This window comes from Ostrinia furnacalis, unplaced genomic scaffold (assembly GCF_004193835.3).
Source record: "Ostrinia furnacalis isolate ACB-3 unplaced genomic scaffold, ASM419383v2 OfSCF0292, whole genome shotgun sequence".
NCBI lineage: Eukaryota > Metazoa > Arthropoda > Insecta > Lepidoptera > Crambidae > Ostrinia > Ostrinia furnacalis.
Genome location: NW_021130531.1, coordinates 83406 through 98883, shown reverse-complemented (window position 1 = coordinate 98883; position 15478 = coordinate 83406). Strand labels below are relative to the sequence as shown.

The 15478-nt window shown below is 35.7% G+C and overlaps 1 protein-coding gene across 1 annotated transcript in view; it reads right to left on the bottom strand.

The window, feature by feature from the left end:
- LOC114358639 (serine/threonine-protein phosphatase alpha-2 isoform) overlaps positions 1-15117 on the bottom strand; it is a 56665-nt gene extending 41548 nt beyond the window's left edge. The window contains exons 1-4 of the mRNA XM_028312658.1: positions 14876-15117; positions 14588-14719; positions 9693-9909; positions 3720-3808 (exon numbers count right to left, since the gene is read on the bottom strand). Coding sequence (XP_028168459.1) covers positions 3720-3808; positions 9693-9909; positions 14588-14719; positions 14876-14936 — 499 coding nt within the window. The 5' untranslated portion in view covers positions 14937-15117. The remainder of the gene's footprint in view (positions 1-3719; positions 3809-9692; positions 9910-14587; positions 14720-14875) is intronic.
- Between the last annotated feature and the right edge of the window lie 361 nt (positions 15118-15478).

The following is a 15478-nucleotide window of genomic DNA, read 5'->3' as shown; positions in this document are numbered from 1 at the left end:
TTATAATTAAAGAGATGCTGATATCGTTACTCATTGTCCTGCGCGGCGTAAAATGTGAAATCACAATTCGTTAGCGTCAATCGTACGACAGAATGTTGACACAACGTCAGTTCTAATAATGAATTGTTTCAAATAATTAATGCTTTTTCTGTCAAACAGTGAATTTCGCTGTGATGAAAGAAAGGTTTTGCGTTAAAATTGTTATCAGGCGGTTTCAATTTCTTACTGACTTACTTCCGTATTCACAAACATTACTATGAGGTCTCACAGTGCGCGTGGACACGTGTCACCTGTATACACGAACCAATAGAACACGAGCTCTATTCAAAGCTGTGCATTCGATTTGCTGCTTCACATAAGCAAGCATCGTTTGTGAATACGGGCGTTATTCAATACCCGAGTACTTTAGGACCCAAGTAATTTGATTAAACAACGACCACGTCAAACGTTTTATACGTTCGCGTTGATTTCTGAACAGAATATGCGCAATCCAATTGGGAATCCCGAAAAAGTTTGGGTTCAACGCGACATCGTATCAATACCCTCGCAAAATTAATTAAAACCGAAGGACACAGCCGAGGTCCGAGGGCAAACAAACGAGCCCTAGCCTTTAATAATAATATTGGTATCAAATATAGCATCGACAATACGACCTTCGCATTGCGGTGGGCGAATATCGTTTATACGTACGATAAAGTATATTTATCTCGTGATGTTGAGATACAAAGTGTTAGAACGAAACGATAGAAGATAAAAAAAGATAGAGAAAAGAATTTGAGCTAAACAAAGGTAATGCAAACCAAAGAGGAACGATCAATCAAAAGATACATCGTGTTAGAAAACGTGACTGATATGAATGGCAAGTAATGTGAATGATATTTATAGAAAAAAGGTTTTATACATTTATATGGTTCAACTTTATGGTAGTTATTACAAACGATATCTATACTTATAATAAATCTGTAGAGAGGTCAATTCTGTACATGAAATATATTTTCAAAATAACTATCAGGGGGTGATTAGTGATCGATACTGATGCCAAAAATGCAATCAGTAAAATTTTTGTCTGTCTGTATGTTCCTTATAGAAACAAAAACTACTCGACGGATTTTAACGAAACTTGGTACAATTATTCTTCATACTCCTGGGCAGGTTATAGGATACTTAGGAATTCCCACGGGAACGGGAATTAGCGAGAAAAAACATTTGTATGAAAAAATCTAAGCCACGTAAGATAGACGCTTGAAATTTGGCATGCAGGTACCTTAGTAAATTTAAAGCTTAGTTACAACAGGATATTGCAAAATTCTCACGGGAACGGGAGTTAGCAGGAAAAAACATCTGTATGAAAAAATTTAAACCGCGTAAGTTAGACGCTTAAAATTTGGCATGCAGGTACCTTAGTAAACTTAAAGCTTAGTTACAACAGGATATTGCAAAATTCCCACGGGAACAGGAATTAGCGGGAAATTCCTTTTGTATGACTGACTCACTGACATACCCACGCACAGCCTAAACGGCTAAACGTAGGCACTTGAAATTTATAAGGGACGTAGCTTAGGTACCGTAGAGGTGCACTAAGAAAGGAATTCCCGAAATTCCCACAGGAATAGGAATTACCGGGAAAATCCTTTTGTATGAAAAATCTAAACTGCTTAAGTTAGACGCTTGAAATTTGGCATGCAGGTCCCTTTGTAAACTTAAAGCTTAGTTACAACAGGATATTGCGAAATTCCAACGGGAACGGGAGTTAGCGGGAAAAAACATTTGTATAAAAAAATCTAACCCGCGTAAGATAGATGAAGGGGATAAAACGGGATCCACGCGTACGAAGTCGCGGGCGGCCGCTAGTGTATTAATAAAAATAAACGATAATGCCTTTAATGATTCCACGAAATGAGAATAACAAAAATGTTTTGTGAAATTAAGCTTATGCCTAATAATAGAAGCCCAAGGCTTAACAAAGGGTCTGTTTTTGCTTGGGATCTTTATCATTAATTTCATCTACAGAGAGCAAACATTAATAAAACTCGGGTCAAATACCTCACACAATATAATAGACGTAAACGCTGTTGGATATGTAGTCGGACGGTATATTTTCAATCGTCCAACTAACGTGTTCAGTAGTGTATTAGTGCATCGGCAATTTTGCCCACTTAACGCTTCGATGGACGGCTAAACAAATGAATCATCGAACATCGTACCTAAACACCGAACAAGGGCATGAAAAATTAGCGAGCATTTTTAACAAGGCCCATCTGTGTATATGACATGTACTGGAGCGATAACTGAGCATAACATTAGCATAAGGAATACTAAAGGAGCAAATAATGATCCTTGGGCGACACCAAAGAAAATTAAACGAATGATTGTGGTTTTGTTTCACAAGTACGGTCACAATAAGAGCTCTTTAGGGTATAGTAGTTGCACAAGTATGGCTACAATAAGAAATCTTCAGGGAACATGCAGAGAGAAAAAAGTACCGGATTATTAGATACTGAATGCATATCTGAAATCGATAAGTGCAATTTATTGGCATTTTTGATGAACGACGTCAGTACACGGGTATCGTAACATGCGAGGGTTTCGTAAGCCGCATGATTTATTGCATTTTCTAACAATTTCAAAGAGTTTTTACCGACACGCATTGTAGGCATCGTACATTTGAACAAAAGATTGGATTTCGATTACGGATGGATCTCTCTATCCTTAGTCATCTTCATAGTCATCAATTTACTTTAGATTTTCCTGTAAAAATCTCGTATCGTCGGTTTCTGTCTAACAGAGGACTTAAATTTTTGCAAACCAAACCTATTTTTAAACAATATTGCATGGTTGGATGGTTTAGAAATAAACCACACTCCATAGTACTCTACTCCATTAAGCAATCGGTAGAGTAGCTCCGCACTTGGCAGTTAAATATCCCAGGAGGAACCAGCCTCATGGTCTTAACCAAGAGAAAATTACAAATTAAAAAAACGTAGTATCTAAGTATTTCTTAATTGGTTTTTCGGCGTGTCTATTGATTTATGATCATAATGAGTTTAAAATCAAATAGAAAGACAATTTAATAGACGACTCGATACCGCGAAATGGTTTCCAAACGTAATTGACTATACTGATCGATCGCTCTCCGGAAAAAATATTTGGACACGTTCAAATAAATTAACTTAATTGATATTAAATCTAAGGCTGAGATTGATTTCTTGTGATGTTTATTTTAAAGCAAAACGTTCGGAACGGTCGTAATTCTAGGCCAGATGCTACAAAAATGTCTAAACGCACCTGTTTAAGCTCACGAGTACAGCTAGACTGCTAAATTATTTAGATATCAACTATTATAACACAGTTTTGGGCATAAATACAATGGAAATGATAGGTTCCATGTTATGGATATGATATGAACCAAAAAGAAGACAAATGCCACTTTCGTACAGAATTCCATACGATTAAAATATATTATGTAGATATGTTGATGAAACATGTCCGTTCAAGGAATTACCGCCAATAAAGCTATTGTGAGAGTAGAAGAGCTATTTTGAGCTCAAATCCCTTTAAATAACTCTAAAAAACACTTTGTTATGTTGATAAGATAGTTTAAAATGCATCGCCTTTTGGATCCGCTGTCTTGCTACTAAATGAAAATTTAAACAGACAGTAGCAAAATCATTGCAGTTACATTTTGAGCTTTATGATAATGGATTAAAAACTAGACTCACCTATCGCGGCTACTGGTAAGCAGTTGAAGCAGTCTGTGAACGTTTTCCATAACTTGATGTTGTACCTCCGTTTGCACTCGTCGTAGAACCTGTAGGAAGAAACGTACCTCTTAGAAAAAACAAGTTCTTAAGATAAATTCCATTACATAAACCAGTACTCATGTCGGCTGTCTCCGTGATAGAAAGATTTCGACAATGGAGTAGTGTAAAGATGTTCGCATTTTAGAAGTTACTACATCATCATAAAATGAAGTAAGGAAGGATAGATGGAACAGAAACACCCGTGGATGTCATGGAGCGACTAATGGAAAAATATGCGCCGTCAGGCCAGCGTGGGAAATGTATGACAAATCCTCCATTTACTTCTGGTAAAATGGAGAATTGGAGAGAGTAGTGTTCGTGCAATGGAGACTAATTGATCACATAAACACGAACATTTTGTAAAAGTATCTTTTTTAAAACTTTATTAGGTATTCAGCTTCATCCAGCCAGAAAACGGTAACTGCAGTTTACATTTATTTTAACCTCATTGAAGTGTCAGTGAACGTTATCCCACAAATTAGTGTCAACTACACAACTCCAGTCATGTCACATGTGCGTTATAAAACAACATAACACTCGCACAATACATTACATAAGAACATAAATATTCATGATATACGACAAATGTTTGCGATAAAACGTGGAAACGTAAAAGACCCGTCGCTATGTATAAATGGTTCAAACTGTCTGTTTATGTAACTATATTTGCATATAATGGGCTAGGTTATGATGAACTGTGTCAACTTATCGGACGATTGTATGAACAAGTGTTCGTTGTTCGCGTTTTCCGAAATATTGAGGGTAATTTAGTAGTTTGAAATATTGAGATATGTAGGTAAAAAGTAGACTGAAGTTTTGTGAACTTTCAATCCTGTGTCCTCATTAACAGCTGGTCCTCAGACCTCATAAAGGTGGCAGGAAGGCACTGGATGCAGGCCGCTACCAACCGGGCGATGTGGAAATTATTGGGGGAGGCCTATGTTCAGCTGGACGTCCTGTGGCTGAAATAATGATGATGATAATAAATCCTGTGTCTCTTTTATCAAAATTGAAATAGTTTGAAAAACAATTTAAGAAGAATTACAAACATATTCTACTGGCGCACTCATGTTTAGTTTTCATTTCATTGGTATTCCAAACTTTGAAAGTGGAATCTTAAACACCCAGACTATATCAAAAGATAATTTGGCTCATCACATCGAGATTATTATAATGATAGTGAGAGACAAAATATGGCGTCGATATTATAGTTCTTTGACCCCGAACGTCTGTGCGACAGATTATTTGTTATTGCTATATGAATTGCCGAATCTTGGGCGACAGCTTATGCAGATTTTGCCTTGAGCTTAAGCTTGGTAAAAGGTATTTTCCTTCTTTAGGCATAGAAGATCTCACTTTGGGGTGGTGAATTGTAAAAATTCTAGTAGAGAACTCGACCAACTGTTGCCACTTCATGATGATTATAAGGGTCTACGACAGGGAAGGAGAAAACTACCTAATGCATGCTCTGTATTTGCTTGCAATCCTACACATCCAGAAAAGGAGCTGCTGTCTCGTGAAAGACCCGAAAACCTGATCCGAACCAGACCAAAAAATACGGAAACCACATAATAGAGGAACACCCTAAGCTAGCATGAGTTTGGTACTTTTATGACCCAACTCAGCCAAGAAATAAAAAATATTCGCATTACCCGAAAGTATCAAACTTCAAAAGAGAAGGTCTCCTTTCGTTGATAAGTCATTGCACTTTGACCACACCACACACACACGTACAGCTTAACCAACCAACTTCATAATCCTTAATGACTCGAGCAGATCACTCGCAAAAAAGAGGTACAAACAAAGTATCAACTTGAAGTTAGATAAAGGACAATGACCAAAAATGTATGGAGTGTGGTCCAAATGTCCACCACTAACGAGACCTATGTAGTAAAATAGTCTACTAAATACTGATTCATTATAACCAAACAGCAATCAGAAATATGCTGTCAGTAAAAAGTTATGACTGAATGAAAAGTCATGTTTTTCACCTTTTCATCCGAAAAATGTTCTTGATATCATTCTATCCATCGCACATTTTGGACTAATCTATGCATGTTATGTCATGTCGCTTATCATCTCGCATGCCGTGTTAGGTTTTCGCGAAAAGAAAAAAAAAAAAGCTCAGAAGAAAGACAACAATATTGGAATACTTGGAATAATGCGAACGGGGTAAAATAGTATTTTTTCTAACTGGTGCGGGGTTATAGATGAATTATAATACTAGCTGTGCCTACTACTTTGTACGCGTGAAAATAGTTTGAATAATATTTCCCATTTTTAAAACATTTGTCTTTACCGCTCCGCCCCTATTGGTTGTAGGGTGATGTTATATAACCTAAAACCATCCTTGATGAATGGGCTATCCATAACAAAAAATATTTTTTCAAATCGGACCAGCAGTTCCTGAGATTAGCGCGTAAACTACTACAATTTTTCAAACAGTCATAACTTTTTACTGACAGCTTATTTTTTTTTCATCTCATACTGAAAGTTAATCTCTATTTAATGGACTATAAGCCAATATAGGTCTCATTAGTGGTGGACATTTGGACCACTTTTGGTCATTGTCCTTTATTTTATGCACAATGAGGAAGCTTTTGGCCTGCATCTCATCTGATAGAAAATGATAATCTGGCAAAGTAGAAGCGAACTTCATCCAGAAGCCTCAACCAAAAGAGTTGTCGATATTTAAAGTAAAATTACAAGTAATTTATAAGACAAAAATAAATATAGCATCAAAAATTAAAATAACGCCAATGGATGGATATGGGTATTTTTGAAACGCATTTCACTGTATCGTCGACCGCAATCAATATAGGACTCAAATGATTCATATGGCGTGAGTCATATGTGTTTACGGTGTAATCAGATGCACGCACCCAAGAAGGGCTGATCACATAACTGTGGTTTGTCTAAGGATGTTGCCTTCTACGGATTTTGAATCACATTCGGCCAAAACTTACAATGACGAGCAGAGATTTAGGTCCGTATGTCCTTCTAAAGTACTCAGTTAGCCCTAGCTAAGGCACAATACATGACCAGTTTAGACCTACACAATACTTAATGGTATAGTACCTAAGTAATAAAAAGGGCTCCTGGGTTTGGCAGGCATTGTAATCTGCCGGTCTTTGTCACAAAGCCTTGGTAATGGTCAATAAACATCGCTATTTGCGGCACTTTTAGGGCTTTCGGAACCATGAACACCGACCTTCGTTCTTTCATTATTATTATGAGGCGATTGTTTTGCTTAGGTTTAGTATATTTGACTTATAAAACTACCACGTCAAGATAAGAAGACGCTTCTTAAAAAAATCCACGGAGTTACGGTATTGCTGACCAATAATCTCGGGATCTACTGAACCGATTTTGAAAATTCTTTCACCAATAGAAAGTCACATTATTGCAGAGTGTCATAAGTTATATAAAAAACCGAAAAATTCCACGCGGGCGAAGCCGCGGGCGGAAAGCTAGTCATAAATAAATTGAGAGTTTCAGAGTCTCTTATCAATCTGGCTAGACCTATTTCTGACTTTAGTACTGGAAATGGAAGATAATATGAAGAAGGTCGCTGAACTAAGCCAACAGAAAGGGTACATGAAAAACAGGCTCTACTAAACATGATAAAAGGTATTTGAGACATCACAGGATACAGTTACATAAAAAAGGTCGATGCTATCGACCAAGCCCACAAAAGATAAAAATACTACGACAAATAGCGACTGAAATCGTGATGTTTGTATGATTCGTGACTACGTACGAAGGAAATATTATTAACACATTAACAACTCCATGAATGATATCGATACAGATTTAGAAAATTGATTTTACGTGAACTCACATACGCACTAAGTACACAAGCATAAAATTAACACATTCTAACCCCCCTAGCGAGTCTAGAGGCAATCGTTGCGCAATTACTAGATACCTACTATCTAGATTTTTGTGGTAAGAAAAAATGGCTAGTAAAAAATTAAAAATAGCAGTAAAGGTAGCAGGGAAGCGCTGGACGCAGGCCGCTACCAATCGATCAACGTGGAGTTAACCTTGTGGCCCTAAAACTCAGACCAAAGACTGAGTCATAAAATATCAAGATAAACGCTGGCTTCTTAATGGATTTATGTGTCACAAAAATATTTATGTATTATGTGCTGCGGACTGTACAGTATAAGCCTTCATGAAGTATTTACAAATATGAGATAAGCTACTTATCATCAACCTGATCCTGAGAGCAAGACGTATCTAAGCAAAGACAAGTTATAAATAACTCAGAATCTGCTGTAGAGCCATTTAAAATAAAAGTAAGCTGGCTGTAGGGATTAATAAAGGAGCTAATGGTAAAACATGAAAGCAGTAAAGCTAGGATTTACCCATAAAGGTGATTCTTAGTTATCATTCTGACATGTGGAGCACAACATGTATGAAAAAGCTGAAAGAGCGACCATTTGTATGGAATAGAGGCACCAGCACCAGGCCTACAGCGTTGCCAGACGTCCCGATTTTGGCGGGACGTCCCGATTTTTAAATAAAATTAATTGTCCCGCGCGGGACAGGCTCGGTCCCGCTTTTCGGAGAGAGACACTCACTTCACCAGACTATTGTTTGAAACGTCATATTAATCTAAAGAATAAAACTTTTTATTTTTTCTTCTTTTTTTATTCTAAAGACGAATTTAACGATAGAGTAAATCTGATTTAAAATATTATTTTTTTACTCAAATACATTTTCTATGGCTACTTCTGCTATCTATTGTCACGTAAACGTAATTTTAAAGCAAATAAAAAGATAAATATTTGAAAACCTTTGATTATACACGTTTTTTTACTATGTCCCGCTTCTGACGGAAGAATCCCGCTATTTTCACTCAAAAAGTACCAAAGTCCCGACTTGGCGAAAAAAAAAAATGGCAACGCTGCAGGCCTATCTCTTTGAGCGACACCAACGGTCGTATTCACAAACTATGCTTGCTTAAGTGAAGGAGCAAATCGAACACACAGCGTTGAATAGACCTCTGTGATTGGTTCGTGTGTAACCTTGTCGTCCATGCGCACTGTGAGACCTCATAGTAATGTTTGTGAATACGGGCGCAAAAGTCGAAACAGAACGTGGTGAGCGGACCCTCAGATCGTGTATTAAACCCTTCAGTATTGAATTAACTTTAGGTCAATATTAACCATCAATTACCATAATTATTCTTTCAATATTTCGAGGGCCTTCCTAAGGGAATGTAAACAAAAACAAACCCACAAAGGCAAGCCTGCGTGAACCGCATGACGCGTGTTAAGCTCCCATGACGGACGCGACGGCTTTTTGTTGAAATTCGAAACTGGGGCCCTACTCTGCAAAACTAGTCGATGGTACACCGGACCATAGATTTTTGTTGCAAAATTCGAAACTGGGGGCTTATTCTGCAAAACTACAGTTGAGAGCACATTGGAATAAACTTAATTATTGCAAAAATGCACTTTTATTAACTGTAACTGGGCCCTACTCTGCAAAACTAGTCAACAGTACAGCAGTCTACATTTTTGTTGCAAAATTGCATCTTTATCAAATACATTTAGGTGCAACGTTTAAATTGATGTGCTGGCATCTGTACATATTTTTGACTCAGATAGATTTGGACATTTAAAGTACTTCTTTATAGGCCTTAAATACTATAAAAGAGGTATTATTGGTGATACAGATTTTTATACTTTATAATCAATATGTTTATCAAATCATAGTTTACTGATAAGCAGGATACCTAACTACATTATGTAAATCTAATAAAACATAAATTGACTTTAGTGCAAAATGTGTCTAGGTCTTTACTTTACTTTGATACACATAGATTATGATATCAACATTATTGTCCTTCTAAAGTATAATAAAAAAATAAGATTGACTTACCCATAAATTCTGTTAATGCTAGCACACTCGTGGTTGCCCCGTAATAAGAAGAAGTTCTCTGGGTATTTGATCTTGTACGCAAGTAGCAGACATATAGTCTCCAACGACTGTTTGCCACGGTCTACGTAATCTCCGAGGAAGAGGTAGTTGGATTCCGGAGGGAAGCCTCCATATTCGAACAGCCTTAGTAAGTCGTAGTATTGTCCGTGGATGTCACCTGCGGAGTGAAGAAATTATGACGTAAACAATTTCTTAAATAAACAAGATTTTCAATAAACAAAAGAATTAAAGTTATTAATGTATTTGTATTCCTTGACAATAATGAATTATCATTTAAGATTTTCTAAGATCTACTGCAGTATAAATGGTAAATAGCTCAACGAACATAATAACAAGAATAATAAAAATAAACTTTTTTAAAAACAAGCTTTTATTCTGAATTTCGAAAGCTTGTATCGCGCATTAAATTAATTCCTCTTTTTCTCTGTTTGCGCTACTTGCAAGCTTTCGAAATTCAGAATAAAAGCTTGTTTTTAAAAAAGTTTATTTTTATTTTATTTTATTATAATTTTATTTTACACTTTTTAGTTATATCTTAATCTCAGACCCTGAACATTATCTAACACTAAAGTGCTCGAAAAGACTAATCCAACGAACCCAAACTCGATGAGTTTCCGCCGTTTTGTTTCGGAGTTCCTATGGCCACCTCCCGACTCCATCATCAGACCAGCTCAATGGTACCATAATATTGCATTGTCATCGTACTTACATAAGTATACCAAATTTCAGCTCAATCGGTTGAGGAGAACTGGTCTTAAATTCAGTTGCAAGATTTGTCCCACACATACTAACAAGTGAAGTCAATATAAAGCTTGTAATAAAAATAGCACCCAGGTATGAAATTGTACAGAAAATACAAAGCATCTGATGCATTACATTTCTCTCAAGGTTTACGATGCCTATGCCATCTCCATTTGAGACAATGAAATGTTTATTAGGGAAGTAGTTTTCTTATTTCCTTTGCAATACAATAGTCTTCAAAACAGCATTGTTTTGTACATTCTCTATGCCTATGGTAACATTGATTTATAAGTTTTCTTGTTCATAGTTAGGAATGAGTTACTTCCTGACTACTATGTTAAGCAGGTTTCATGGATTAAAAAAATGAGAGGAATGATTAGTTTCTTATGTATACAACGTGTCCCAAAATTCAAGGATAAGCCGGCGCCGCAGGATGGACATAGTCATGACTACTTTAGGAAAAATAAGAAAAAAAATCTATCTCAATTATTTTTTAAGTTACACAATAAATTATGAAATTCGTCGAAAATTGACACCCCTTATGATATTTTACATTACCACGACTACAATTTTTCAAATACTTCTGTTTTTTTGTTTGTATTGGCAACTTAAGTAGTGCTGCTGTCCACTCCACTTCTTAAAACCCCCAGAATCCTTGCAGTTTTTACACAAAAGTTAATCAAAATATGATATTTCCTTAAAATTTTAAACGATTTTTACTTTCACTCCACTTTGACTCGTCGTTTTGTAAAAAAACAGTATGAACACTACTTCGGCAAGTTTATTATAAAGTTGACGCAACTATTCGGGCACTTGGGCCATGAGATTGAGAAACAACTAAAAAGTTTAAAATAAAGTTATAATCGCGCATGGAATTTATTCTTCTTTTTTTCTGTTTGCGCTACAAACTTTTGAAATTATTTGAACCTTGCATACAATTATTTTAATCGTTAAATTCTTTCGTAAAATTTCGCATTAATGCTTGTTTTTAAAAAAGTTTTTTTTATTATAACTTTATTTTACACTTTTTAGTTGTTTCTCAATCTTATGGTCCAAGTGCTCGGGAAGTCAAATCCAACGAACCCAAACTCGATAATCTTCCGCCATTTCAATTAGGAGTTCCTTTGGCCAGCTCCTGGCCACCTCTTGACTTCATCATCAGGACCCTGGACATCATCTAGCACTAAAGTGCTCGAAAAGATATCCAACGAACCCAAATTAGATGCGATTCCGCAGTTTCGTTTAGAAGTTCCTATGACCACCTCCAGACTCCATCCAGCTCAATGATACCATAATATTGCAATGTCATCGTACTTACATAAGTATACCAAATTTCAGCTCAATTGGTTGAGGAGAACTGGTTTTAAATTTAATTGCAAGATTTATCCCATACTAACAAGCGAAGTGCTTGTAAAAATGGTACGCATATCTTTATTGCGACTAGTTTTCTTAGAGTATTATACCATTTTGGAATCTTGGATAGTTGCGGCAACTTTATAAATAACTTGCCGCAGTAGTGTTCATACTGTTTTATTACAAAACGACGAGTCAAAGTGGAGTGAAAGTAAAAATCGTTCAAAATTTTAAGGAAATATCATATTTTGATTAACTTTTGTGTAAAAACTGCAAGGATTCTGAGGGTTTTAAGAATTGGAGAGGACAGCAGCACTACTTAAGTTGCCGATACAAACAAAAAAACAGAAGTATTTGAAAAATTGTGGTCGTGGTAAGGTAAAATATCATAAGGGGTGTCAATTTTCGACGAATTTCATAATTTATTGTGTAACTTAAAAATTTTAGAGATAGATTTTTTTCTTATTTTTCCTAAAGTAGTCATGACTATGTCCATCCTGCGGCGCCGGCTTATCCTTGAATTTTGGGACACGTTGTATGTTGTTTACTTGTTTTGTTTGTCAATAAAGAATTTTGAATTTTATATTTATTCAAGTATCTGCTAAAGAAATAAAACAAGTCTTGTTCAATAAACTTCCTCATTAAACCACTGATCTTAATCATGATTCATTGGTGATACAATTTGACAAAATCGGACATAATAACTTATCATTATAGTTTTAACAATATTTTTTACTACATAAAAAGTTGTTAATTAAATATGTAGGTGCTGATAATGAATGCAAGATAAGGTTCGAGATATGCCAAGAAAGTAAAAAACATTGATTCATGCTATGACAACATGAGATACACAGTTGACTGAATACTGCTAGACCACACAGCTTATTTATTTATGGGCGATTCTCTGTAAGCTCGTAATCGGCTGTCCCGGCCGATTTTTTCAAAAAGCAATTAAAATATTTAAAAAAAACACACTCGTAATGAAACTTTAACCCCAAAACTTTACGGGCCCTTTGTTTTTAGAACCATAACTATTTTTAGTTTTTTTCTAGACTCGATTGAAGCCCGAAAAATACAGTCCCCTGGCTGTCCCCATCACTGCATTTCCGCCTAGAAATGATATTTACGAAGAAAATATTGAAACTACATACATCTGGCAGCTCATAGCATAAAGAATAATAATGAAATTATGATATTTACGTGAAACAAGCTCTCATTACCAATTTTATTTATTTAGTAAACTCCTGTAAACTTTGTCCCCAGAATTTAAATACAGTCCCCTGCCAAAAAGTTAAATTCATAATATAAAAAAACTAAAATAGCTACAATGTTTTTTTTGAGTGAAATGAAATGCAATTGCTATAAAATAGACAACCTTGCCGAATGCGGCGTTGAGATGCCTATTTTTTTAGTGTCAGAGCGTCATTTGTGAGGTGAACACGCGCTTGAATCGCCACCACACACAGTCCTCTGGTAAGTCATAATATGCATGTTAATTACTTAATAATCTCTAAATAAAGTATAAATTGATATAATATTTATGTCTCAATTGATCGGTAGATTCTTAAAACACTATTTAACATCATTTTCGTAAATATTGTGAAATCTAGCCGAAATACACAGTCCCCTGGCAACAGTCCTCTGCCTGAAATTGCACAAATATGTGCATCAGGTCGCAAGTATTTATTCCTGGTCCATCCTCGGCTTTCCAAATAAATATAAAACACTAACAATGAGGCAGCAAGGTTCTGGAGTAGAGGCCATGTACAGGAAAACGCAGCGAGAGACAAGCGACACCGAGCCACCTTGTGGGTGGACCGACGACCTCATAAAGGTAGCAGGAAGGCGTTGGATGCAGGCCGCTCTACCAACAGTGCGATGTGGAAGTCATTGGGGGAGGGCGGGAGGCCTATGTTCAGCAGTGGACGTCCAGTGCTGAAATGATGTTGATGACTAACAATGAAAAGTGTCAGCTGCTTTTGCAACAGTGGTTCTTGTGAGCATAATAACGGAAAATCTTTAATCTGATGAACCTGAATTGACCACAAATTCCCCTCAAAGATTTGACGATGAAATAGCAGGAACGGGTGGTACTCGGAATTCAGTGCCTCAGAGGTTAAGGTTAATTTTTGATATGAATGTTTATTAAGGAAAGTTGTTATTTCTGTTAATTTTTTATAAAGACATTTTATTTACTATTGATTTGCTATAAAATAATAAGTAATTGATCAATTTAAAATGACTTTTTCTTAAAGTATAACAGTCCTCTGTCTCAATTAACAGTCCCCTGTCATGATTTCTTGGAAAATCGCTAATAACTCGGAAAATATTAATAATTTCAGTGGGACTCCTTATCTAACTAAAATAATAGTCAATTTTCTTTGAAATTGATCACAGTTTTTTGGAAAATGTTAAAAATAATTGCCAGGACAGCATTTGTATGGGACCTGTACGAGCTTACAGAGAAATGCCCTTATTAATTCAGTTTTTGTTTTAAAAAATGGAATGATACACAAACGAAACATGTAGTAAAATACGTCTACAAAAAATACATGACAAACCTTGCCTAGCAGTTTTAAAATGCGTTCTCAGATACCCTCCTTCTCGAGGTTGAATTTTCAAAAACCGTAACGTACGTTGAGCGACACCAATGCGAAGGGAAAGATGACGATTTCATATTTCGAAAGTGGACAGGAAATGCAGCGTTCTTTTGAAGTAGGTATACTGGTTCGTTCACTTACCGCATATTTTTAGGGGAGCTTCCAACTCAAGTAATATCGGTTGCGACAAGAATATTTCCCGAGATTTTAAGCATAAACCTTTGATCTCAATTTCTGTTAACTGAACATTCATACCAGGCTTCTCGCCCCGTACTGAAAACAACCAAATAAAAACATGACACCGACACAATCAAAAACACCAAGTTTTCACTGAGTATTCGCACTATTTTTCACCAAATAAACACATATCACTATATTTCACAAAAAACACAAATATTTCAGTTTACATCGGAATTTATCAACATTTACCTTTTAGTAATTTTTTTATTACGTTATCGATGTTCAACTCATCTGTATCTCTGTCTGCCATTGGATATAATGTTTGTGCACGGAATATGACTTAATAGAATAAGTAAAAGAAGGAAGATTGTGAAGATATTTGCCGATTTATGAAAGGTACAACCTATTTCAATTCTCGGCTAAAATGAATTTCAATGGCGGAGACATAACTTACACACACAAACAAGGGAAACACATCATCAGTGTGCCCAGCTCTAAAGTAAAAAATACCACAGAGTTGACGTGAATAATCCTGTTTTTTTATCACTCAACAGAACAGATTTATCATACTGTAAGTAATAATTTCTGTATTAAAATTATGATTTTAAATCATATCTTTAATGTAAAAATCATTATAATTATTGTCTTGGCATTAAACCAAGTATTATTATGATGATGCATTTCCTAAAAAATATGTAAAGCTGAAATAATCTTTAAGAAGTTTTTTTTTTCATTTTACACGACTTCAGTCAGAGACTCAGAGTATTTAATATTATATTTAAAAGTTCGAATCAACATTTTATGATGTGTATGAAATAGAAATGGAAGTGATTACCTTTATAAATTTTCACC